The sequence below is a fragment of the Cornus florida genome, unplaced genomic scaffold (assembly GCF_030987335.1).
Source record: "Cornus florida cultivar Cherokee Brave unplaced genomic scaffold, ASM3098733v1 CherokeeBrave_3.0.0_Hap2_Chr03, whole genome shotgun sequence".
In the NCBI taxonomy this organism is placed as follows: domain Eukaryota; kingdom Viridiplantae; phylum Streptophyta; class Magnoliopsida; order Cornales; family Cornaceae; genus Cornus; species Cornus florida.
Genome location: NW_026775573.1, coordinates 14133268 through 14158165, shown reverse-complemented (window position 1 = coordinate 14158165; position 24898 = coordinate 14133268). Strand labels below are relative to the sequence as shown.

At 35.4% G+C, this 24898-nt stretch overlaps 2 protein-coding genes across 5 annotated transcripts; both read right to left on the bottom strand.

Moving 5' to 3' along the window:
- Positions 1–5641: 5641 nt before the first annotated feature.
- On the bottom strand, positions 5642–16675 carry LOC132299589 (uncharacterized). Of its 4 annotated transcripts, none has more exons than XM_059796305.1 (12): positions 16533–16675; positions 15856–15954; positions 15190–15402; positions 14966–15090; positions 13632–13753; positions 13431–13513; positions 9865–10017; positions 9166–9300; positions 7965–8147; positions 6858–6952; positions 6654–6751; positions 5642–5891 (listed from the first exon to the last, which is right to left on the bottom strand). In XM_059796305.1, exons 1-12 carry the CDS (start codon positions 16572–16574, stop codon positions 5788–5790), a joined length of 1452 nt encoding a protein of 483 aa, XP_059652288.1. In that variant the 5' UTR covers positions 16575–16675; the 3' UTR covers positions 5642–5787. The 4 variants fall into 4 exon arrangements, with proteins under 4 accessions (XP_059652288.1, XP_059652289.1, XP_059652290.1 ...); XM_059796306.1 differs by having other exon boundaries at positions 9166–9303; positions 9883–10017; XM_059796307.1 differs by having other exon boundaries at positions 15856–15924.
- Positions 16676–18199: 1524 nt separating this feature from the next.
- Positions 18200–23343, bottom strand: LOC132299588 (uncharacterized). Its single transcript, XM_059796304.1, has 7 exons — positions 22838–23343; positions 21283–22015; positions 19661–20336; positions 19458–19558; positions 19264–19353; positions 19049–19176; positions 18200–18688 (listed from the first exon to the last, which is right to left on the bottom strand). Exons 2-7 carry the CDS (start codon positions 21976–21978, stop codon positions 18544–18546), a joined length of 1836 nt encoding a protein of 611 aa, XP_059652287.1. The 5' UTR covers positions 21979–22015; positions 22838–23343; the 3' UTR covers positions 18200–18543.
- Between the last annotated feature and the right edge of the window lie 1555 nt (positions 23344–24898).

The following is a 24898-nucleotide window of genomic DNA, read 5'->3' as shown; positions in this document are numbered from 1 at the left end:
ATTTATTTATTATTTATTTTACAATTCTCCGTAATGGAAGAGACTAAACTGTTGGTTTCATACGTAAATGCACGTGATTAACTGGTTTTATATTGAAGATGCAAGAAAGATGTTTTTTATATAGAAAGAATAATTCTACACTTTAAATATTTTTTAATCCCTTTTTTCTTTAATTTTAGTCCATTTATAGACGATTATAAATAAACTTTCTAATTAACTCCTTGCACTAGGCTATTCTTCTGGTTCCTCTTGGTTATGGGCTCAATTCCTTTTATTTGAAATCGGGCTTTCAACATGATTTATTGGTCCTGGGCCTGACTAGCGAAGACTTGGTTCGGAGCGGTAACTTTTACAGGACCCGCTCTTAGCAATGTGGATCGTATCGGCCCAGATCATTTTTGATATCCTCACATATAATCTCAGATTATGTAAAAATCTCTTCCCACAAAAACTTATTACCAAATGCCAATAAAATAATAATAATAATAATAAAACAATCCAATCTAATCCAAAATTTAGAATATTGTATCCATTGTTTTGTTTTGTTTTTGTGTTTTTTTTTTTTTTTTTTTTATTTGGGGGAAAAGACTAGGATAAATAAACTATCTCAAAGATTCGAGTGATTTGTTTTTATATAAAGAAGCAGACAAGAAGATAACATGGATTCTTGAAATTGAACATTAGTTTTAAAATTTGGTTGTCTTCAAGTAATGTTTTTGACTTAGGGATGCTGGAAAAAGTGGGAACAACCCATGATAACCCAATTTAACTCATCAATTGTAGTAGTACGCATAATTGGAATTCGACTGTTTTGAGTAAAATATTACTCCAAGGATCTTACCTAGCCTACCTAAATCTTTTCAAATACAATTTTTTGTATTTACATTTTTGTCTCGCACATGCAACACAACTAAATATGCGATAACAAAATAAAATGGTTGCATTCTCAAAGTAAGCAATTTTGCATATTGAAATTAATGTGTTATAAAGATGTTCATTCATTTATCATTCTAAAGTTGTAAACTTCAATGGAGAGCATCCTGATTCTCAGTTTGACTAGCAAGATTAGTATAGTCTCTCTCTCTCTCTCTCTCTCTCTCTCTATATATATATATATATGTATATATAATACTGCGTACGCAAACATCAGCGTGGATGTGAAGCAATTAGCAGACTTGTGTTTATATATATTTCCCTTGCGTTGGTAATAGCGACTAATTAAGCTTTGGCTTAGAGTACAACAAAATGATTTCCATCAACCATTAACTATATAAATAATATACAAACAAGGGCGGAGCGGGCAAAGGTGGGCTTCAGCCCAATCAAAAATAAAAAATTAAAAAAATTACTATACTACTTTTAACCTAGGCCCAAATAAAAAAATAAATAAAATAGTAATATTAACCTACCCCAAATTAGCCCAATCTAAAATTAGTCCACTCTATTCAGAAATCCTGAATCCGCCCTTATAATCTCTTCCACGCTAAGGGGCTGATAAAAAATGTACACACACACACAGACGGGGGCTAAGTATATAAAACACCCAAAAGTTTACTTTTTGAACAAATAGCACACGCTCTTTTACTTTGGATATATAACTCCTTTAAAATATTAAAAAATGTTGAATACAAAAAAAAAACCCTGCACTATTGGCATATCAGCAACTAACTCTCCTGAACTACAAAAGTTGCAACTAACCCCCTTAAACTATTCAATTTTGTTGCAGATAACTCCATCCGGCTGGAATCTGGCAAGTTTTGATGGCATACGTCATCACGTGATGAAGATGTTTAAAGTAAAGGACCAGAATGCCCTTATTCACATAAAAGGACAAAAATGCCCTTGTTACTTTTATAACCAAATAGTCATATTTGAGCCTATAAATGGGTTATAAATGGGACAGCCAAACACACCCTTCTTTTCCATCAAACCCGTCCCCTACAGCAGCAATGATCAAATTGACGGTGGTGTTGGGTGGGTCGCTACAGTATAGTGTCGCCATCCCGAGCACATCCAAAGTGAATAGACGGCGATGGTGGGTAGGTCGTTGTATGTATATAATAATAAAGAGAAAGGGTTAGAGACTCAAGAGAGAAAGGAGTAGGACGGCGAACAAAATGTTCGGCTGCCGGACCGGAACTCACTGCTGGGTCAGACCAAGTTTACCGGAAGAAGATGAACAGAGCTCACCGTTTGTTCACCGGAGTCGCACGCATGTCTTGGAGCTCACTGGATGGTCACCGGGACTGGGTCTCAGTCTCGTTATGGGTTTCGCTGAAATTGCACTCTTGCCGGATTGTTTCGCTACTATAGCTCTGTTATTGGAACTTCTGTTCATTTTAACTAAGACATGTCGGGGTTGTTCGGTCTTTGATTGCAGGCTCGCCGCGCGACGACGTAGCAAACTCCGATGAACTGAACTCTGCAACTTTCAGCCAACAACAAATAACAATAAAGTTTCACCTCTGCAACTTCCGGCGAACAAAAACATACGAAACCAAACCCATAAACTGTTCTGCCGGCGACATAGCAAACTCCGATGAACTGAATTGCCCTGCAAAATTGGAGTTTCCAAACTCCGATGAACAGAGTTTCCAAGTCTTCGTTCCGATCCCTCGATTCGTACCCCAAATCCCTGTTTACCAACAAACCGACCAGCAAAAAAGGAAAACATATCCAATTTTTTCTCGAGAAAATCCCAACTTTTTCTATCCAAACATCGTAATTTGACCCTCTCTGGCTCTCTGCCGACCGTGCCTGCCACAGTTTCACTGTCGTCCTTTCCTCACCGTCGTCCTTCAGCTTTAATTCTCTGCTCAGTTGGCCGAGCCCTCATCAGCCGACCTCTTCACAGCCGACCCCTCCATGGTGGCTAAGTCCTCGACATCATCCAAAGCCGAAACCGCCGAGCCCGTATTTATCCTTGTCGGCTGTTCCTCTCACCGCCGAGCCCTCCATCGTTGCGCCAGAGATCCATTTTCGCCCACTGTCAGTTCACCCACAACCGAGCTCATCACTGTCCGTGCTTTATTCGCCTCTCTTGCTCGATTTTGGATCTGTATTTTATTTTTATTTTTATTTTTATTTTTTATCATTTTTTGGATCTGTATATTTTGTTTGGGCTTTACAAAACAATAGATACATACATATATATTTGGCCTTGTTTGGTTACATCTTAAGCACTATTCCGGGACTAGACAATAATAAGGGTATATGTGTCATTTGATTCACTTAACTTAAACACTCTCAAAACTACGTCGTTTTAGTAAGGGTAAATCAGATTTTTCATTTTTTTGGGCCGGAATGGACTGAAATGCAACAAATTCATATAGTTCAGAGAGTTTTTTGTAGTTCAAGGGGGTTAGTTTAGGTATGTCAATTTTTACCGCCCCGCCGGGGCCCCGCCCCGTCCCGCCCCGTTAATAACGGATATGGGAACACTTGTTATACCGTTGGGGCGGACATGGATACAAATTTTGTACCCGTCGAGGGTCATGGGGCGGGTAAGGGTTCAATATACATATCCTAAAGGCCCCGCCCCGCCCCGCATATAACTATATTTAATATATATATATATATATATATATATATATATATATATATATTAATAAGTTATTTTAGCGGCTTACCCAATTACCCATCTCTTATAATCCTAATTTGGGATGTAAACTTGGTATTAAATTTGCTTTTGTTTTGGTTATGGTGGAAGTTGGAGCTTAGAACTTCTTGTGATTTGGTTGTATTAAACTTTTATTTTTGTTTATTATGTTCTCTGAATTATGTTATGTGCATGTTATTATTATTATTTTTTATTAGAATACATAATTTTATTTATGTTGTGTCATTCCTAGGCTTTGCACATTTAAATAGTAGGAGTTTAAGTTCCAAAAAGTGAGAGAAAAAAATTTGTTAGTGGGGCGGGCACGGGGGCACAGTATTTCCGAACGGGGCGGGGTTGGATATGAAAATCCAACCCGTCGCGGGTCTTGGGGCGGGCATGGACTTGACAAAAGTTAAAAGGGGTGGGGCGGAATTTAGAGAAACCCGCTCCAAACCCGCCCCGTTGCCATCCCTAGGTTAGTTGCAATATGGCAATAATTCAGGGAGATTTTTTACATTTAACCCTGTTAAAAATGTTACAAACTATAACTTTTTGGCAGTCAACAATTAGAATTGACAATCAATAATTAGAAAAATACCATTAACAATTGACAGTCAACAATAAAAAAAGTACCATTAACAAATCATGGGTCTTGCACGTAACTAATTAATTAAATTAAATATAAAAAATACCCTTTTTCAACTGAATTTATTTAATAAAGACCATAATAATCATTTTACATTGACTGAATTTTTTATTATTTTTATTTTAATTGTAAGAATGACATTTTAATATTTTTATCGCTCTATTAATGGTCGAATGAGGGAAGATCCTTGTTCGCCCCTAAAATAAACATTAGGAAATTTTCAGAACCTAGAATTATACGAGTTATATAATTAGGGGTGCTAGATGCTCGCGACCCATATAATCAAACAAGCCACCATCCCAAAAATTGTTGTAAACATTAACTGTGATGACCTTGTGGGAGGGTGTGTCGTGGGCGGGTGTGAAAGACACTGACAGGCTACTACATTGGCGAGCTACGGGTGCACAGTCCCACATCGCCTGGGTAGAGGAAATGTGAAGTGCTTATATGTAAGTGTGTCATCTCCAATTGGTATGAGGCCTTTTGGGATAAAACTCAAGAGCAAAACCGTGCGGGCTCAGGCCCAAAGCGGACAATATTATAGCATGTGATGGAGTGGGTCGTTACAAATGGTATCAGAGCCTGACCCAGCCGGAAGTGTGCCGACGGGGACGTCGGGCCTCTAAGGGGGATGGATTGTGATGACCTTATGGGCGGGTGTGTCATGGGCGGGTGCGAGAGACACTGACAGACTACCACATTGGCGAGCTACGGGTGCATAATCCCACATCGCTTGGGTAGAGGAAAGGTGAAGTGCGTATATGTAAGTGTGTCATCTCCAATTGGTATGAGGCCTTTTGGGATAAAGCCCAAGAATAAAACCGTGCGGACTCAGATCTAAAGCGGACAATATCATACCATGTGGTGGAATGGGTCGTTACATTAACAGTAAGTTTAACCAAACGATGGGTAAAGAATTGTGAAACTTGCAACAATTACCAGAGTGTAAACCAAGGAGGCTCAACCATCATAAGTCTACAGAGACATGTTTATTTTCTCCCACCAGTACAGACCTCCACACTTCAATAGGTACCTAGCACCAAACCAAAACCAGTCGTGCCGTTCAAAATAATGGTCCAAGAAAGTGGAGTACAACAATACAACGCACCGAAGGGTTCATCCTTCCTTTCGGACATCCATATCCATCAACTTCCACAATCTTCCAATTTATTCAAGATATCATCATGGACAAAACTTCCAAATTCAATGCCCAGCACTAGTGCCATCTCAACCAATACCACAAATGGTTTTCTTCTCGTGTACCGTAGCTAGTGATACATGTTCTATCCATACTCTTTTTGAATATCAGATCAAATATGTCAAATATGTATGCCTTATTTTGTATACAATGAAATATATCTCATAAAGGAACCTAAAGGAGAAGAAATTTTGAATACCTCAGTAAAAAAGTGCTTTAAAATTGGATAGTTGGTAGAGTTTAACATCTTATAGCATTTTACATTAACTGATTTACAAGGAGTATGATTCAGAAATGACAAAACATTTGCGGTTTCATACCAATCTGAAGCGCACTCCCATATCATTCTTTAAGGCCGTATCTTGGGCGCAGTTCAGCAAGAATACCCGAGTACACAGTTGAGGCTGCCTTGCTACAAAATTCTTCATCCCATATCTTGACAAGATCTGTTTAGATGGAAATCCAAGTCAGATTACCAGGTTTCTATCATTTTCCACCATAATTTGTGTGATTGGAACCCTGAAACATCTACACACTTGAAACTGTTAATTCCAATTTCCTACTATGTATGAAGACATGGCATCGTAAAGAAACAACCAGCGTGGCATTTCTGTGCCCATGTGTATTTATCTCAGCTAAGCTTTTGATGTACCAATCACCTAACACCATTTCATTTTCGGTATTGATGTTTGCCAAGTGGGATAACTCTTGCCTCTTTATGTAAATATTAAAAAAAAAAGAACTCAAATACAAAATAGTTAAAACCTGAATAAGATATAAAAATACTATAACGGGCAATGGTCAAAGACAGTGGAAGCACCCAGCCACCTAGGGAACCCGTGTTTCATCTTTCAGCACTCCCGACTCCATAGTACCAACTGTCAGCCTCAATGGTTTTTCATATGTGCAAACATCCTCATAAACTTACCCTATGCTTTTCACAAGGAAAAATGACAATAATTTGGAGGAGGGTTGTGTAAGAACCACACATGCATGGTCAGATAGTGGAACCGATATACATGAAAGTGTCATTCAATTTGTATGTTACATATTTATCCTGTACTTTGTTCTCTCTTGTTCCTTCACATTGAAAGTACTACTAACGGGTATTGTGCTGAAAACCCTGCATCCTTGGATACTAACACAGATGCCATACTATCTCTTTATTAAAATTTTAACATCGGGAGGAGTAATTTGTGTAAACATACCAGCCCGGTCATTGGATGAAAGACACATGATGAGCATGTCAAATCTTGACACTTTGGTCAAATTTTCTAAATATTTGATAGCCAAATCCATTTCTTCACTGCCAAAGAGATAAACCAAGAGGGCATTAAAAACTTCATTAAGCTTAAATAGAAATTAGAAATCTCAAACGGGATCATCAGGGGGGAAAAAGGACATGTACTAACCTGAAAAATGTGGCGATGCACTTAATAATGTCAATTAGTAACGGAGCAGACAAGGCATTCTTAAATATCCGTGGTAATGCAACTGGTGATATAGTCTAAACATGCAAAAAAAAAAAAAAAAACAGTATTAGAAGAATACTAGCCAAAATATTTTACAAATCAACCCCATTCGGGAAAAGGAAAGAAAAGCAAAAAAAAAATGCATTAGAAGAATACTAGCTAAAATCTTTTACAAAATCAACCCCATTCAGGAAAAGGAAAGAGGAAACAAGAAAAAAAACACTAGCCAAAATAGTGAAGTCCAAATTTTCAATTTCAAAGTGCATGTTTTCACTGTTAGTGCTATTAAATGAACAGACACGCTGTTTAAAGGTTCCCCGTCACAAGAAAAACCACATTAGTTTTCAACAATCTAGTCATTGGTGTTCTGAGACCAACCAAGATAATGGGCGGTTAGGATCAGGTTCATGCAATGTTGGACTGGTAAGGCCCTGTTTGGTACGTGTTTTGTTTTTGCGTTTTTATTTTAACCCAAAACAAATGTTTTGTTGTGCAGTGTTTTGAATAGTAATCGGAAGTATGTTTGGTAACATCATTTTGTTGCAAGATTTTGGGAAGCAAAAACATGAAAGCATGTTTGGTAAAAAAGTGTTGCGAGTTTGGAAAATATAATGGTTAGTTTAGAATATTATTTAAGAGTTTTTTTAAAAAATAAAATAAATAATTTTTAAAAAAAAAAATAAAAAAAAAAACTGTTCATCACTACAGTACCCGTTGCTATAGTGCTGAAACATGTAAAAATACCAATTTGGTGTTTCGATTTTTGGCCACTATTCACGAAATGTTTCGGCACTATGCCAAACAAAACATTTTCTATAGTACCCGATAAAAACAAAAAGCGTTCCAAACAGGCCTTAACTAAATAGGCATTTGTCAAATTAAGGTGCTGCCAGTGACAAATTGAGAGAGAGAAAAGTCTACAAGTACCACACAATATAAATTATTATATGCATACTTGAATAAAGTATCCAGTTAGGAAAAATAATAATAAAGTATCCAAAATTTAATCACTGCTGAAAAAAGAAAAACAAGGACAGTATCGCCAACCATCAATAAGCGAGTCTGTAGTGCACGGTCACCAGAAAGTCCTCGCCAAGAAACCTCAAATTGATAAGCAGAATTTGGTGGCGTGATGTTTTTTGCAGCTTCAGCATTAGCCCGAGAAGCTGCTCGAGAAGCAAGCTCTTCCAATGATGCCATTAATTCTTGTTTGCCAGTTCTTTGATTTTTCTGTTTAGGACCAACAGTAAAAACAGTCAACAAGGGTTGAAAAGCACAGAAAGAGAGTCAGAAGAGGAACAATCAACATAAAAAAATGGAAAACTACAGGATTCCGTATTTCCCACAATGCAGTATTTGAGTGTTTCTTGTTAAATAAACATTCAACAATTTGACAAGTTAAAAATATTTCCACACAAATTTTAAGAGTCTTCCACGACCCCATTTGCTGATTCTAGAACAGAAGTTCTACAGACACTTGTAAAGATCATATATCAGACTTATACATAAACTTATAACTGGTGGACAAGGTTTACACTCAGCACAAAAAATCTAATAGATGGGTGTCATGAAATGACTGCAGCATGCTTAGACAAAATAGGGAGGAAAGATTACTCTTTCTTGGTCGTCCGCATCTATATAACTCCTCGTACATCAAATAGCTGCTATTTGCATATAATAATTAGGAGTTAAATTCCCAATTTTAGTCATGTGATTTTTGTTTGTTACAACCATGGGTGATTAGTGCTGTGAAACAACAATCTGATTGCACAAAAACAGAGAGAAATAAAGCGCAAAAGAACCTTGAATTGGATCCAACAGCAATCCAAGAAGTCCTAAAGTAACCCAAAAGTAATATTGACCAACTTAGCTTCAAAGCCTCTAATGATCCATGGGAATAAACCAAATCTCACGTTGGCACCCTAAATAACAACTTTCAGGCATAAACATTGTGCCCTCATTACTTTGGGATAATAATTTCCAGGATGCTAAAAAACAGAGTTGTGGTCCACTCAAAAGGTCGGCCAATATTTAACAAGGCTAATATAGTCATCCATGAATAGGAGTGCATGTTGGCAGGGTGGTTGTGTGTGCACAAGGCACGCATTTACACATACAGTGTCTGAACTTGTGAGGGTAGCTTTTGGAAATAGTTGATTTTCATGAAAAAAACCTCAGGAGAAACTAGCATTCCTCTCAAACTAACTGAAAATATACAAGCAATTAAGCAAGGATCTCGTGAAAAGACCTTAACAATCTCCAAGGAGTTTTGGATGCCCCCTTCATGAGAAACAGCTCCTTTCTCTCCATCGGTTATCATATTATTACTAGTAGAGTCCTCTATAGACACAGATGTATCCACAGGAGCTTGTCTACCGATGCCCTGCCAACAGAGTATAAAATTTCAAAAAATAAAATATAAAATGAAATGGTGCAACAAACTGCATACTCCAAAGGAGAAAGAGAGAAAGGGGAAGGGGAGGGGGATGGGGGAGAGATAGAGAGGTAGTAGTTTCAGTTTTCATTATTCTAGGGGAAAGTATGTCCAATATTCATCCCATTCAGTTAACTTCCATTGATTTATAATGAAAACCATTTACCAAAATACAATCTATTCAAACCAATGTTTTAACAAAACAGAGGGCAAAATGCTGCATTTTAGATGCTAAAACCCTAATGCACAAAGCTCGGTGATGGCACATAAGCCTTGCCATGCACTCCCTGACTTTCCCATTTGTTTAAAAAGGATCTCAACTTTTGTCAAATCAAAAGAGATAATTTTCAGGCAATTTGTCAAAGATAAGTAGGACATAGTGATGGAATGCAACACAGAAGATGATGCAGGAAGCTCCACTAACTTCACCTTCTTCCGTATTTATAAATTTATCATAATCAAACAAAAACCTCCAAATAAAATGGAAAACTTCAAGCATTTATGAAATAACACCTCAGTAAGATCCTCCTGAATTGGAGCCACTCTAGTCCTTGGAGAACCACTTGAGACAGGTTGAACATGTCCATTCACTCCCACCTTTGGCTTTCCTGCACTTTGTACTCCTTTTGAACTTTTAAAAGCTCCAGATGCCTTCCTAAAAATCTCCTGGAGAAATTGGTTTAAGGACTAAGGATTGAGCTGACGTAAATGAAAAGAACTGTAACATTAATACTAATAATAATAATAAACATAGAGGAAATGTTTTGATAGGTATCCTCTTGATATAACTTTGGAAGAAGCAAAAGCAAGGAGCATCCTATTGAATCTAACAGAAGCCAAATGCCAATAGCTATGTGGGGAGTAGATAAAAGCAAGACTTGTGTTTCTCCACTAATCTCTCCAACAACTACTCTATATTCTATCAAACCCCAAACAGAACACACACACACACACACACACAAAGATAAAAAGGGAAGACATCACCTGACTTGCACATCACCTATCAGTATATTCAACTGACATACACATCACCTAGGGAAAAAAAAAAAAAAAACGATACACACATCTTAAATTGGTCACAACATTGTACACATTTCACAGCTCATAATGACAACCCAACCATAGTGTTATTGTAAAACCCTAAAATTTCGTACATTATCTTTATTATTTAGTATTTAGTATTTTAATGTGATAGTAGAGATAATAGAGTTTTTCTTTTAAAATTTAAAACTTTAAATAAGAGTCCTAGGTTATCTCAAATGCAGTTATATTTATCCTTTATATTTTCACGTTGTATCAGTTCTACGAGGATTTATTTTAAAAAAATAATAATAATATTAGCACGATACAGCGTGATAGGACGGAGACCTAGAGAGAGTGATCTGACGTCGTGTCTTTCTGCAGTAGCCGAGGGAAGGAACGATAATCTGGAATTCGCGTAGGAAGGAAGAATTAATTATTATCCCAGGCAAGTTAATCTTGCATTGTAGTTCTATATATATTCGTAACTTCTTAAAAGATGTATATTTTAGCATATTTAATATGTTGTTGCAAGTTACTGATTAAGAATACAATATATATTGGTTGCATGAGTAGTTGTATTTAATCAAGTAATCTTAAGAGTCTTTACATTTCTTACGAAAAATGTTTATTGGTTGAATATGAAATTTAGTTTATTTCATTGTTATAATTTATAGTAATAATAATGATTTATATATGAATGTATCTATATTTACATGTTTGAGAATGAATGCATGTATGTAATTTGTAGAGTTACTTTGGTTATAATTAAGATGCGTGAACCTTTAAGTATATTTGTATTTGAGTATATAAAATTTCATATAATCTTAACTTTAAGTTTTGATTAATGACAAATCTGATCTAATGTAAATATATATATATATAGATGTATGTGCGTGTGTTTATGTGTGGACTGTTTGAAGTAAAGTAGTCTTCATGTGGTAGTTATATATTTATAGGAAGGAAATTCTTGTAGAGTTTCAGTCAAAGAGGGATTTATGTGGGTACGTTGGTATATGGCAGTGGTGTAGTCATTAGTACTGGGTCTTGGAGATCGTTATTTTGGGATTAAAAAATTATGGTGTTTAGACTAGTTTCATAAATTAATTCTCATGTGTATGTTAATAAATTAAGCAATAAATAATCCATGATTGTGGGATGACCTGTATTTAACAAAGTGGATTTGGACTTGGTTATGCATGGTTGGAAACACAACTTAGAAGTTGCTGGTTGAGCTCCTGGAAAGAATAATTTAAACTGGTGGAAGACTCATTTTGGGTGTTTTGATTTCACCCGCATTGGGCCATTGGATGGTGTATGGGGCGTGTTTGGACTAGGGTGTGAGCAGTTGGCCAACGAGTTAGGCTGTGTGGTCCATTAGTCAAGATCTAAATGTTAGACCATTTCTTTGTCCATCAGAAATTATTTATTTATTTATTTTTATTTAATAATTTAAACTGATTTAGAATTAGAAATAAATTAGGGAAATATATTATTAATGTTCCAAAAATTATGATATTTTTCACAATATTATTTTTATCATATGTGAACTGTTTGAAAAAGTATTATTTTTTCAATACAAAGACAGGGAGTACGGAAAAACTATTAAGCGATAGATTTTGAAATTTTGCAGGGTCATGTATCTAAGGATAGGCTATGTCTAGAAATTTTGTACTCCCACTAGTTAGGTCTTTAGGGTTCTGTTTTAAATTAAAAGTGTGTTTGGTTGTATTACTTATTAATTTATATTATTAATTAATAATGTTTCTCATAATTCACCATAATTAATAATGATGAGTTTGGATTAGTCGGAGGGCATTCAGGGACTGACCCTATGATGACTCCTGGGTATGGTCAGGGACCTACTTATTTGGGAGTGCACTACCCTTTTATTATGGCAATGGGTCTAATGAGCCCTTATTGTGTGGACGTGATCAGGGATCATCTGGGGAGTAGACGTACAATCCAGCCACACGTGTGTTTTTGGTAGTCAGGGACTATAAGATTCACACCATTTTATTGGACGGGAGCCCGGGGCTCATGTGAGATATGCCGATTTATTAAAAATAAAAGATGGTTATTTATTAAGTTTATAATTAACTGGGTTATACACATTTGAATAATGAACTTATTTGAGTTGCTTATATATACAGGAATATAAGGTAAGGTTAATTTGCTGAACGATAATTGTGTTTAGCATTCATTGCTGAGCTTGTGAGCTCACCCCATTATCACATTTCAGGTACACGTTGAGTAGGAACGTGATGAGATTACATGATGGTGATGGAATTTGGCTTGTTTGTCGTATTCTTTGGTTTAGTTCAATTTTCGCATTGTAATAAGAATGACGATATTTTTTTTGAGAGTTAGTTCATTTTGTCCAATTATCATGGATTATTTTTGACAAGGTTGTTTGATATTATGGTTGTATCGATTTAATAAATTAGAGGGTGGTTTACAACTACTTCTTTATTTAATTATTTTTATTGTAAGGTTGTGGTTGTGTAAAGAAAGTCATGCCAAATCTTAATACGAGACAAGAGTTCATGTATTTAGGATTTTGGGGCGTGACAGTTATACTAGCGGATAATTTCCATGACCAAAGAAAAACACTATATTGGGCAAGTACCAACAACCAACACATTGGGTTGTAGTTCATTTTGTTTTAAGATCACAAAGTTCGACTGTGCATCCATAATTGAAGCAAATGCCTGTTAATGCTCTACATAAAGATGCCTAAAAGAATGAGGTGTCAACTAGCTTGATGCATTATAAAAATTATTGGGATAATATGATCTCTACAATACTTCTAAAACATAGAGTTATATACCCAGGTTTATCACTAAATACAAACAATTTATTATCACACGAAGTCAGATACTATATGCATACAGGTTATCACTGGTCATCGCTAATCACAAATCTCCAATGATCTTATACTGCGGTATGTATAACACATCTTAAGGTACACGAAAATCCCCAAGATGGGATCCCTATTAGTAGGCTTTACGCCACAACTAGAAGCAAAAGCATGAACACAGAAACTACGCGATGCTTACCTTCTCATATAAAGATTTGGATTCAGCATACTGCTTTTTAATCTCTTGGTTCTGAGGCTCCAATCTCAGTGCAAACTCAGCATCTGTAGTAAGCTAAACTTAATATATCAGACAAATAAAAAAATACTGAAATGATTTAAACGGATTCATTCCCTTTACAAGTTCAACAACAAAAATACATAACACAGTAATTTAACATACCCTCAATGGATTCTTTAAGTTTCCCAAGTTCTTTTCTAGCTGTTGCTCGGCGTGAATATGCTTTAATGTAACGATCATCCAAATTTAAGGCCTCTGTACAGTCATCCTCAGCCTCTTGGAATCTAATTAAAAAGAAGATATATATATATATAATATATATATATATATATATATAAGACTTGATTAAAATCAAAAGAAGGAAAATAATATCTTAGGCTTCATGTAGATGGAATTTGCTTTTAAGAGCCTCGTTCATTAGAAGGTAAAGCAATATGTAAGGCTCATAAATCCATAAATATAAACATTATGTGGTCGTCACTGGCAGCCTTCACATTATAATGATTTGTGGCAGGTTGAGGTCAAAGCATCTGTAGAGATAGCTAAACTCAACAAAGCGTTTTTCCCAACTATTTGGGTGAACAAAAAGTTGAATCTGTGAAGTTATGGAATGATAAATATTTATATTCAAGTGATCTCATTGAGACAACTAAAAATTACAAAAAAAAAAGGAGGGGGGGGGGGGGGGGGTGGGGTCGTTGTCTAAAAGCATAGGCTAGCGGATTTTCAAATTTCAGAAGATGGAGAGCATGGGTGCCTCTAATTGATCACAATTTCATCTCATGATGCTGATATTAGCAAAAAATAAGTAAATGAATGTAAGGAGAAAAATAAAAAGGAATCCTATTGAGTAACAATGTGGCAGGGTATGGCATATTTTCTCTTCACTATAAAAAGTCCAAACATGGTGGCTTTGAAATAGTGTAAATTTTCTCTTTGTCCATTCTTTGCCGCTGAATCAAACAAAAAGAGGAAAGGAATCTATTTTTTGTCAGAGGTAAACTTTCCATCCCTCTACGTCCCCTTCCTCTCAATTTTCCAGCTTTCCTACCAAATGGAGTCTTCATTTGACTAAGATGGTTGAAAATTAGTTGATCATGTCAGCTGATCATATCATATCAGTGTCCTTTCTTGTGGGGATCAGATTTTAGATATGGTGGCAAAGGCAGCTGCGTGCGTAAGTGTAAATTGTTGACAAAAGCTAAATTCCTCTAGGGTGTTATTCTTTGTTTCATGGGGATGATTCTCGGTCATGAAGAGAGCTAGCTTCTATAGAAAAGCAATAAAGCTAGCTTAAAATTTTAGTGTTAACCATTTGAATCGTGTAAAAGGAGTTTTGTATGCTTAATATATACCAGGTACCCTTAAAATGTCTCTGAGATTGAAAATTTGCCGGAAGAATTAACAATTTTCTTCATTGTATCTCAATTTACATCAATTTCATGTCAATAAATAAAAAAAATAAATCAGAACAGAAAAAGAGAAGAGGAACTTGCCTCTTGATTTTAAGATAAGCCATAGCTCTATTTGCATAAGCTACTGCTGTTGGTGATAGTGCAATGCTCCTAGAATAGCAGTCAATTGCTTCTTTAAACTTCTTTTGCTTGAAATACTCGTTACCCTGTAATTTGACATAGTATCCATGTTTCAATGACCTGGTCGTGCCATAACATCTCGAATCATTAAAATTCTATCTCTAAAAAAAAAAAAAACAACATACCAGCTCTTTCTCTGAAGCAGCATCAGGAGAACTCTCTTCAGTCATGAAACTGCTTGAAAAATTGCCGATTGAATCAAGATTTCCCGAGTAATCATGTCTTGCAGTACTTGAATAATCAGCAGAGGATGTTTTCCCCATAATTCTTTTGTCCTCACTGGTCATTCCAATCTTCTGATTTGCATTACTCACGCCACCCCTTTGCATAGGGCGCTCCTGGGATATAATGGGTATTGATATACAAAATTAAATACGCTGTTGACAAGATTAGCTTCATAAGAACTTCAAATATACCCTTTTTATTCTCTAAAATGCAAACCTTCATATGGGATACACAAAATCAAGATACTTTGTTAGCGGCACCAAAAGAACAGATTGAACTTCGAACTTACAAATTTCCACAAACTAAAATTTCCATTCTACACTGTGAGGAACTAGCTGCAAATATATAAGCTTCATGAAATTTAAACAGAAGAAAGCTCTACATCTATTTAGTCCAGTTCACGATTCCAGTTTCCAAGATGAAGCTTTGCAAGTTGCAACAAACATAGAAATTTATGTGGGTAATAATATAACTAAAATTTTCCCTTCCCAAGAGCAATCTCGATTCCTTGTTTGGAAATTAAGAGTCATCATGAATGTTAAAAATTTTGAGGGTTAAATAATTACCAACTTTTGCTTGCCAGTAGCCTCAGGTTTCAGTTTCTTGTCTTTGTCCTGGCGCGACAGCTCCCAATCCTGCAAGTCGTTCAAAAACCCCTCGAAATCCTGGTCGGTGGTAAAAAAAAAAAAAAAAAGGGAAATGAAAAAAAAATAAACCAAGAAAAAACACTCCTTGTATTTGTTTTTCGACCACTGACATGCAAGGTTTTAGTAACACGCAAAATAGCCAACTTAGTTCTCTCACATACCAGAAACTAAGACCAGTCATCCTAAAACATTTCATCAATAATCTGAAATAATGAACAAAACTTAAATTCCATTCACTAAAAAAAATTACAAATTTTAAATATAAGTGGTATAATCAATTACTACCAATTCCGAAATTAGGAAACTGCTACAAGACCAAAAATAAAAGAAACTCATCCTTGCACCATTCTCAGTATTCAAATTAGCAGCAGAAATTCACGAGTTCTTTCACTAAATAATAGTAATAAGAAAAATCGCTCCATTTGATTGCTGATACAACATTTTTTGTAACCTTAGAAAACAATAAAAATTACAATAACAATAATAATGACAACGATGATCATGGCAACAACAACCAACAATTGAGAACAAAATTTTCCAATCGAGAATGAATGTTACGAGTGAATCTAAAGAACAGATATCGGATAGAGAGATACCAGAGCTTGATCGCGACCGTGCTTGCTCGGAACCCTAGCCATTGTTCGAGAAAGTTGAGATGAGAGAGAGAGAACTCGTATCGCTCGCTTTGACGTTTCTCGAATGTGAAGGAGCTCTGAAGATGGTTAAAGCAGATTTTGAAGAAACACACTCTTAAACCCTGTGTTATTCAGTATCGAAATAAAATAAAATAAAAAATAATACTAGTAATGTAACAAATAAAAATTTTAAAACTACTATGTTATTTAAATATATAGAAACTCTTACCCTCTAAAAGATTGTAATTTGTGTATGCCAATGGCCCAATACCAATCAACTCAGAGTTTAGTGAGATCTTGTTGCAGGGCTCTTTGATTCGAATTTGATTTAAATTCTGGACAGAAGCATTAAGAAATCTTGATCGAGAAGAATAGACCTATTATTATTATTATTTTTTTTAAGATTAACAGGTGCAAAGAGTCGAAGTCGGGCCGGAGGCACTAGCCACTGAGTCATTATTATTAGTGATGTTATAATGGGAATTTTTAATTTAATTTAATTTTTGATTTGTTTAAAAGGTGAACCTTAACACAAATTTGTGCAACTTATGAGACTAATCTAAACAGGTCTCACATATATATATATACACACACACGTATATATATTTTTGTTATTATGGTGTCTCATAAAATACTTCATAATTCATCACGAAAACAAGTCTAAGATTTGCATTTATTGCCATTCTAATTATTTGGCTTCACTACTTGATGGAAGAAACGCATTACTTTAAATTATATAAGTATTTATTTATTTTTTATATCTTTATTATTTTTGATTATTAAATTTCTCAAAGGTCCACTAATCATGATTAACATGGTTTACCACTGATTGATAAACCAACTTATAATTAGATTAAAATTCGTTTAATTAATGAACGAATAATAAGTAAAGTTTGATAGGAGTGGAAAAGGAAAAAAAAAAAAAAAAGTTCAAGGAGAAAAGAAAAAAAATAAAATGAGAAATGAGATAATAGATAAGTTATTATGTATGGTTGATTAATGAAAGAAAATAAAATAGAGGTAAAAAAAGAAATGAAATTATTTTTAATGAGTTTACTATCATAAATTTTGACTTGAACAAAAATAAGGGCAAATTTAATATTAACAAAATTTTAATCTTTCCTCCCGTTTTTTAAAAGAAGGATAACCAACACATCATACCCAATTTAGATCCTTTCGAATACCTCCATTTTTTTTTTTTTCCTTTAAAAATCTATACCAAACATGGTATGTCATTTCCATCCATTACCTTTCTTTTGAACACTAGATTGTGTTATTAAATGCCAACCCAAACTTAGTTTGATCATATCAATTTGCTGTAAGCAAAAAACTAAAACATGACCTCTTTATAAACTTATTATAGAAGCATTCCAATCTAACATCAACATATTTCAAAATTACCAATAGAACCAACAAAGTTTCAGAGACCAAACCAAGAAGGAAACAGAAACACATGGATTGCATTTTTTCAGGTACCAAACCAAGAAGGAACCAGAAACACATGGATTGCATTTTTTCAGGTACCAAATCAAAAGTACCAATAGAATATGTTTATGCCTTTCAAACTCCACCACAGGCACTGTTCTAGCTTCCATCATTTTAAATCTAATTTATGTACAATCTTCCACTAATCCTCTTAAATGAAAAACTAATTTTCAAGTGATAACAAAAGACACTCTTATGTAATCATTTCAAAAGTTCAAACTACACATTTCATAGTGAAATTCATCTCCAAGTGGTCTGAAAATTCCAGCCTCATCATCCACCAAGAGAGTAATAAAACGTATTGATGACAACTAAAATGCAGAATCAAGTAAAAAATACATTTTATTTACAAATGCAGACGCAGCAATGAACCTATCCAGTTAACAGCTCTCAGCAATGAGATAAGCATAAGCCCTCCACCAAAATTCACATTACAAGAGATGATAACATAAACAAGAAGAACTATCCATACGAAAACGCCTACTCATCAACAGGTTGTCACGGGCTGCATCTTTTCATGTATTGCCTTGTAGCATTGAAGGCTGCAAAGGGGAAGTTTTGACTTTGAATCCCTGTACTTGTATGGATTTGTGCAAGACGGACCAGCACATTTCTCACGCGGAGGAGGGTAACTGAAAATCCACATAAGAAAACCAAATCCAGGTAAAACAAATGGATGCTGTATCAAATTAGCAGCTGATAGTATATTCATACATCATTATAGAAAGATAGTGCTGAGAAGAAACTTAAACTAAATCCCCAAAAAACACTAAATTACTTCTATCATCGATAGCCATACCATTCTTTTAAAAGAAAAAAAACTTTTACAAGCTGATAACAATGTTTTGGGGTATGTAACTTCAAAAATAATAATGTTCTTTCAGGGACCAAATTACCCCTTTCCAAGATCTCCTAAAAGCAACTGACTGTGCTTCTTCACAAATTACTTCCATAATATATTTGGAATCTACAGGAAGAGAGTGGATTAATACCTGCAAGGCTTGGGATTAAATATGCTTGGCAGACCCAATTCGTTGGCGAATGTCACGACTGTCCCAGCGGGACCCATGGTCCATCTAACAGTGTTTGATGGAAGTGTCATAGCATTGGCAGCCCTCTCCTGCATCATATATAATTTTAAGTAACACAAACTATAGGGAACTCTCATTATATAAATAAGTATGTCTCTTAATGCACAACGCTTTACCTGCGCTATTTCCTCTTGTCGCTTCTTAATTTTATCCTCCCGTTTCTTCCTACTGGAATCTTGGCCCAATATTTTTCTGATTGCTTCTGCCTATAAAGTTTAGCAGGAAAAAGAACATATTTATTATTAGTATCATCGTCTATATGCACCAAAAGAATAAAAATGAATAGAAAATCCAAATAAGAAGAGCAAACCTCTGACTCGCGAGCTGCCTTCTCCATTTGCATCCTACGTCTCTGTGCAGCCTCAACTTTCTTCAGTTGTTGCTCCACTTCAGAGAGTTTCTCCTTTTGCTCTGTCACCAAAACAACCAACAAGAAGTACGAACCAGAATTCAATTAAAAATCAACAGAAGTAGTCCTCTCAAGGACCGAATGTAAAACAAAGGAATGCTTACTTCTAGGCGGAGCAGGAGGTAACCCATCTGGGTACTCGATTAAACTTGCACCAGATCTTGAAGAGATGTCTTTGCCAGTTTGAAGGGCCCGTTGGCGTGTAGTAACTGACACTTCCCTCTTTGGATCCCCTGACACATCCACAAACTCTTTTTTTTGATTCTTCCTCTTAGTTTCAAGCTCACCATCAGACTGTGGCTCATCCTCTTCCTCATAATCATTATCTTCATATGTTCTCCCTGATCTGGCTCTTCTTCCCTCCTTGCTTGATCTTGACAAGCCATAATCTCCTGCATCTACATTGTACCCACCATCAACAGTTTTGTTCAATACCCTTGAAATCTTTCTTTGCTTCCTGCTTCCCATATCCTCTTCATCATCATATGCACCATTAGCAGTAAGTTTGGAGGTTCTGAGCTTTTCAAGGTATCGGATCTCCTCATCGTCATCTTCATCATCAAACCCTCCACCTAACGACCGTCTTTTAGGGACACGCTTGCTCTTACGAACTGCCTCATTGCTGTTAGACTGCTTGGTAGAGACGCTGTCCTCAGACATCCTTCTTTTTAAAGAATCCATTTTCTTGACACTGAATCCACTTTTACTAAAATCCTTCCATGGAACTCCTCGCAAACCACTTCCCTTGTCCGGGGAAGGGGAATGATCCTCATCCGAATCCTGCACCAATGTAGAAGAGGGCTTCAGTTGAATTTAAAATCCATTACCTCTATTTCACATTCAGTTGAAAGCAAGGAAAAAAAAAACTATAAGCCTCTAGCCGAAAATTTTCTCTCTTTCTCATACCATGTAGCTACTTCTACTTTTCTAAATTATGATCATGGAGAAATAAATGTTCCCAGCATGCGTATATACATGATGAATTACCTGAATATATTTCTTTTTTTTTTCCCATGCAAGTAGAATCAAAACACATTCTTTCTCGAGTGTGTATGCTTGAGAGTTTAGTTACTAACATTTAGCTAAAGGTCAAATTTTAACAAATATAGGTACTTGTAGAAAGGTGATGGCTTGGGTATTCAAACCCTAGCCATCACATTTCTAGAATTAGACACATAGAACCATGCACAAGTGCTGCCAGTTAGCTAATGTTATTTTGCCCCGAAAATATCTTAAGCACACATCACACAAGAATCTGTCTTTAATTTCATATGTTCGACACTGACAAGATTCATTAAGTGCATGGGGAGTACCACAAAAAGGAAAAGGCCATAATGAGGGCACTAGTTCACATTGAGAGTGCCGTCATGATAGACAGAGTCTTGCAGAAAAGCAACAATATTAAATGATCATGACCAATTGAACTAATAAACACAAAAGTCACAACAAAAAATCTCTCAGCCAATTTGGATCATTTAATCCAACAAGTCTTGGATTAAACATTCTTTGCATTCAATGCACCATATTAAGCTTGATACACTTTTCGAATTATAAGGAAACAGGCAGGGTAATGACAAATGGACTCAATTTTCCTCATTCTATGAGACATAGTCACAAGAACAATTTTGTTTGCATTGATCCACTGTGTAAATATTTTTATTTTGTACTAGTTTGGAGCCACCGCAATAAGTTATACCAAAATTCCATAAGTAGCAATTGAGATTACCTGAAGAATAAGCTTCGGTCGAGGACGAGGAGCATCTGAAGAGCGATAAGATTTTGTTGAAGATGTCCCACCCACGGATGTACCATCAGATGTGGATGTAGGATGGATTGTACGTGTAACACCGCCAACCTTAAGCTTTACCTTTTTAAGTTTATTATCATTTCCAAGTACATCTGAAGCTACTCCTGATTGATTGGAACTGTAACCACCACTCATCCTTCCACTTGTTTGGGTATCTTTTGTTTTTGACTCCAATTTGAGATTTTCTGCCACCTTGCTTGTGCTTTTCCAATTAGCTGGGGAACGGACACCCTCAACACACATTTTGGAATCAATCCCACCATGCTTCTGCTCACTATTGCCTTTGATGTGGGTTTCACTGGACTCCCTGAATCTTCCATCTTTGTTGTTGCTCTTCAGGTCCATTTCCGCTTCTGCAAGGTAAGTAGACGAAGCCCTTGAACTGCATTGGTTCAAACTCTGTTCTTTTCTCCGAGAATGTGTACCATGGCCAATATCGTCATCACTTGATGCTTTGCTCACATTGTCAGAGGGTGGTGTAGATGACAATGATGAATTGTCACGATAATCTGGCAAGGGCTGAGATTCATTCCGAGGACGCCGAAATGCATTACTCCTCTTCTTTCTCATTGCTTTGCTCACATCACCGAATCCAAAACCTTGAAAGCTTTCCATATTTGCAGAAAAAGCTTACACCAAAAACGTAGATTCGCTGCAAATTCCCACATCCAGGTAAAGTAAGGCAAAAGAAACAATGCTATAGCCTATATGTAACAAAATTTAATAAGTCAAGTATTAATAACCATAACCAATATCAGTAAGAAATGGAAAAATTATAATTTAGCACTCATCACAAACAATCCTGGAATAGAACTCGTTTCCCATTCAAGTAACTCAATTGTTCGTGAAAAACAAATTACAAGCAAACCAAGTTGATATTAAACCACAAACCGAACAAATAATGGTTAACACACACACACTGTAAAGGAAAGGAGATGCCAAAAAATTAAAATAAAATTATAACTGTGGTTCTTTCCAGGAATATTGGAAAGCGTTAAAACCAAACATATAAGTAAATCACAAAAAAAAAATTATTCAAGAACACCAAATTGAGGTCATACTAATAAAATATAACAACATGAACCAATCATAGATGAACCGATTATGAAAATTTTATTTATAATAACAGATAAAAACATATGAACTCGTCCAAGTGCAAAATCGAAACCATTTTGACTCATGCCCCAAAACCAAAAAAAATAAAGAAATAAAAAACAAAAATCAAAACATACCCGGATAAGAAACAGAACAAACACATTGATCCGTCCCAGAAAAAGGAAAAAACACATCCGCTACAAGATCATTGCAAAACACAGCATAATTTCGAAGAAATCAACAAGAAGAACAAAAATAATAATAATCAACAACTACAAAATCGTCGTAAACAAAACATGAGTCTGATGGAACCCCATTTACAAGCAACTCAAAATCAAAACAAATCCGACACACCCACATCCAAAAACGAACAATTTACCTTGTGGGTATTCACCAAAAACCTCGAAACCACCGTCAAGAGAACCCAAACAGACCTAGAAACAGATTGCGGAGGGTAGAGAGAAGGTAAGGGTTAAAAGGTATCTTGGTAGGTTTGAACCAATGGTCTGGTCAAATTGGTGAGGAGAAATTGGGGGTATAATGAGGAGACCCAGAGTGAGAATCAGGGTTGTAGAGTTAGATTTAGGGTTAGGGCTAGGGTTACGAAGATGAGGAGAAAGGTAAAGCAACAGAAGAGGAGGCATAAAGATAAATATCTTCTGCTGCATCATAAGTGTTGGTGACACCTTGTAGTTGTACCCTACGGTGTCGTTGTTGTGGTCAGCCCAATTATCCATCTCCCTCCTCTTTTCGACCTCTTGGGCGGGTTCAATTTTCCTTGCAGACATGTGCGTATGATAACGGCTGCGCACCCCCGGCGTATTTTAGGCCCTTCGTCTCGTCTTCCTGAACCTGAAGATTCTCTTTTCTACGTTTCTTCTTTGTGAATTGTGGAGTCCGTTACCCGCGGGAGGACAAAAGAACCTTGTTTTTGTTTCGTGTAATGGACACGTGTTAGGTAAGGAGGGATGGTATTCTCACCATTGTGGTTATGCCGTTATGGTACGTAGAATGTTAAGTGGGTTAATTTTTTGCTGTAACTTTTTGCTTTTTTACTTTTTATTTGTGTTTGTAATTTTGTATAGCTTTATTGACGTGTCCTATGACATGCACTCAGAATGATAAATGTTGAAGAAAGAAAAAAATAATAATAATTAAGAGAATTATTTAATAATAAAATGAAAGGAATGTAATTAATAATCCTAGTATTTTAGGTGTTACAAAAGAAAATAGTATTCTTGTATAAATGCCTCTTAAAGTGGTCATGTTGAGGGACGCAAAATATCCATCTTATTTTAAGGTTTTTGGATAAGTACGAATTTTAAAACTCGTTCTAATATAAAGACAAAAAGAAAGGTTATCTATCCCGCTCCGTTATATATATATATATATATATATATATATATATATATATATATATATTATGGTAATAATTAGAGGAGAAGGGTACAAAATTTACCATTTTATTCTTGTACCAAAAAAAAAAAAAAATCGTATTTATTTGATACAATTACAATTTTTATTTGGTTTATATTTCTACATATGAGTTCTTAAAATTTGTGTGAAATATTAGAAAGAAAACAAAAATTGAGTTGGAATTTAAATGGGATTATGAGAGTAGATGAGGAATTTAAATAGCTGTGAGGATCGAGTGTAGGAGTTGTTTCATAGATAATTTTGAAAAAAAAAAAATGAAAGAGGGAGAACTTAAACATGGATGGGAGTGGAAATGGTCCATCCTAAACTCTCCTATTTCAATCTCATGTCTCCTTTAATTCTTGATAATATTGAATTCATCTGTTTTTACTTATTTATTTAATAACTCCTCTAATTTAAATTAGCAAGGACATCTCAGATTCTCAGGTAAGAATTGAGAAAAATCTAAGAAATAAAATAAAATTCATAAATATTTTTATTATATAAGTCAAAAATGTAAAAATGAGAGTAAATTGTTTAGTCCAACACTCCATTACTCCCTCGCATTGTCGCATGTCAACCTAAGACCTGAGTAGTAGTAGTAGCGGTGATACCGTAAACACAAATCATAATCAAATTCCGATTCACTAAGTAACAGGCATTAGTGTTACAAATTACAATACATGACCCAAGGTACACATATATAAGTCAATATTTATGACTATATATATATATATATATATATATATAGAAAGAGATAGTGATAATTTTAAAATAAAATTAATTTACAAATATAGAATATAAGAATTAAGCAAATAATTTAGTAGAAAAAATATGAAACATATATAGAATTCTATAAATAATGAGAAAATTCAGGGGAGCACTTTCCATATTTTTATAAAAAAAACATATATATTATTATAAAATATATATAGAATATAAGAAAGGGAGAAAATTCATGGGGCATGTGCCCCCTCTGGTCCTTAACTGCCTCCATCCCCGGATGATGTTACAATACGTTACC

Excerpts from the sequence above, each read along its gene's own strand:
- LOC132299589 (XM_059796305.1), bottom strand. The coding sequence starts at position 16,574 with ATGGCTAGGGTTCCGAGCAAGCACGGTCGCGATCAAGCTCTG. Across the intron at positions 10,018-13,430 it reads CCAAATCTTTATATGAGAAG|GAGATTTTTAGGAAGGCATC; the intron begins GTAAGCATCGCG and ends CAATTTCTCCAG. Across the intron at positions 5,892-6,653 it reads TTCATCCAATGACCGGGCTG|ATCTTGTCAAGATATGGGAT; the intron begins GTATGTTTACAC and ends CCATCTAAACAG.
- LOC132299588 (XM_059796304.1), bottom strand. The coding sequence starts at position 21,978 with ATGGAAAGCTTTCAAGGTTTTGGATTCGGTGATGTGAGCAAAGCAATG. Across the intron at positions 19,559-19,660 it reads ACCTCCTGCTCCGCCTAGAA|AGCAAAAGGAGAAACTCTCT; the intron begins GTAAGCATTCCT and ends TTTTGGTGACAG. Across the intron at positions 18,689-19,048 it reads TTTAATCCCAAGCCTTGCAG|TTACCCTCCTCCGCGTGAGA; the intron begins GTATTAATCCAC and ends GTGGATTTTCAG.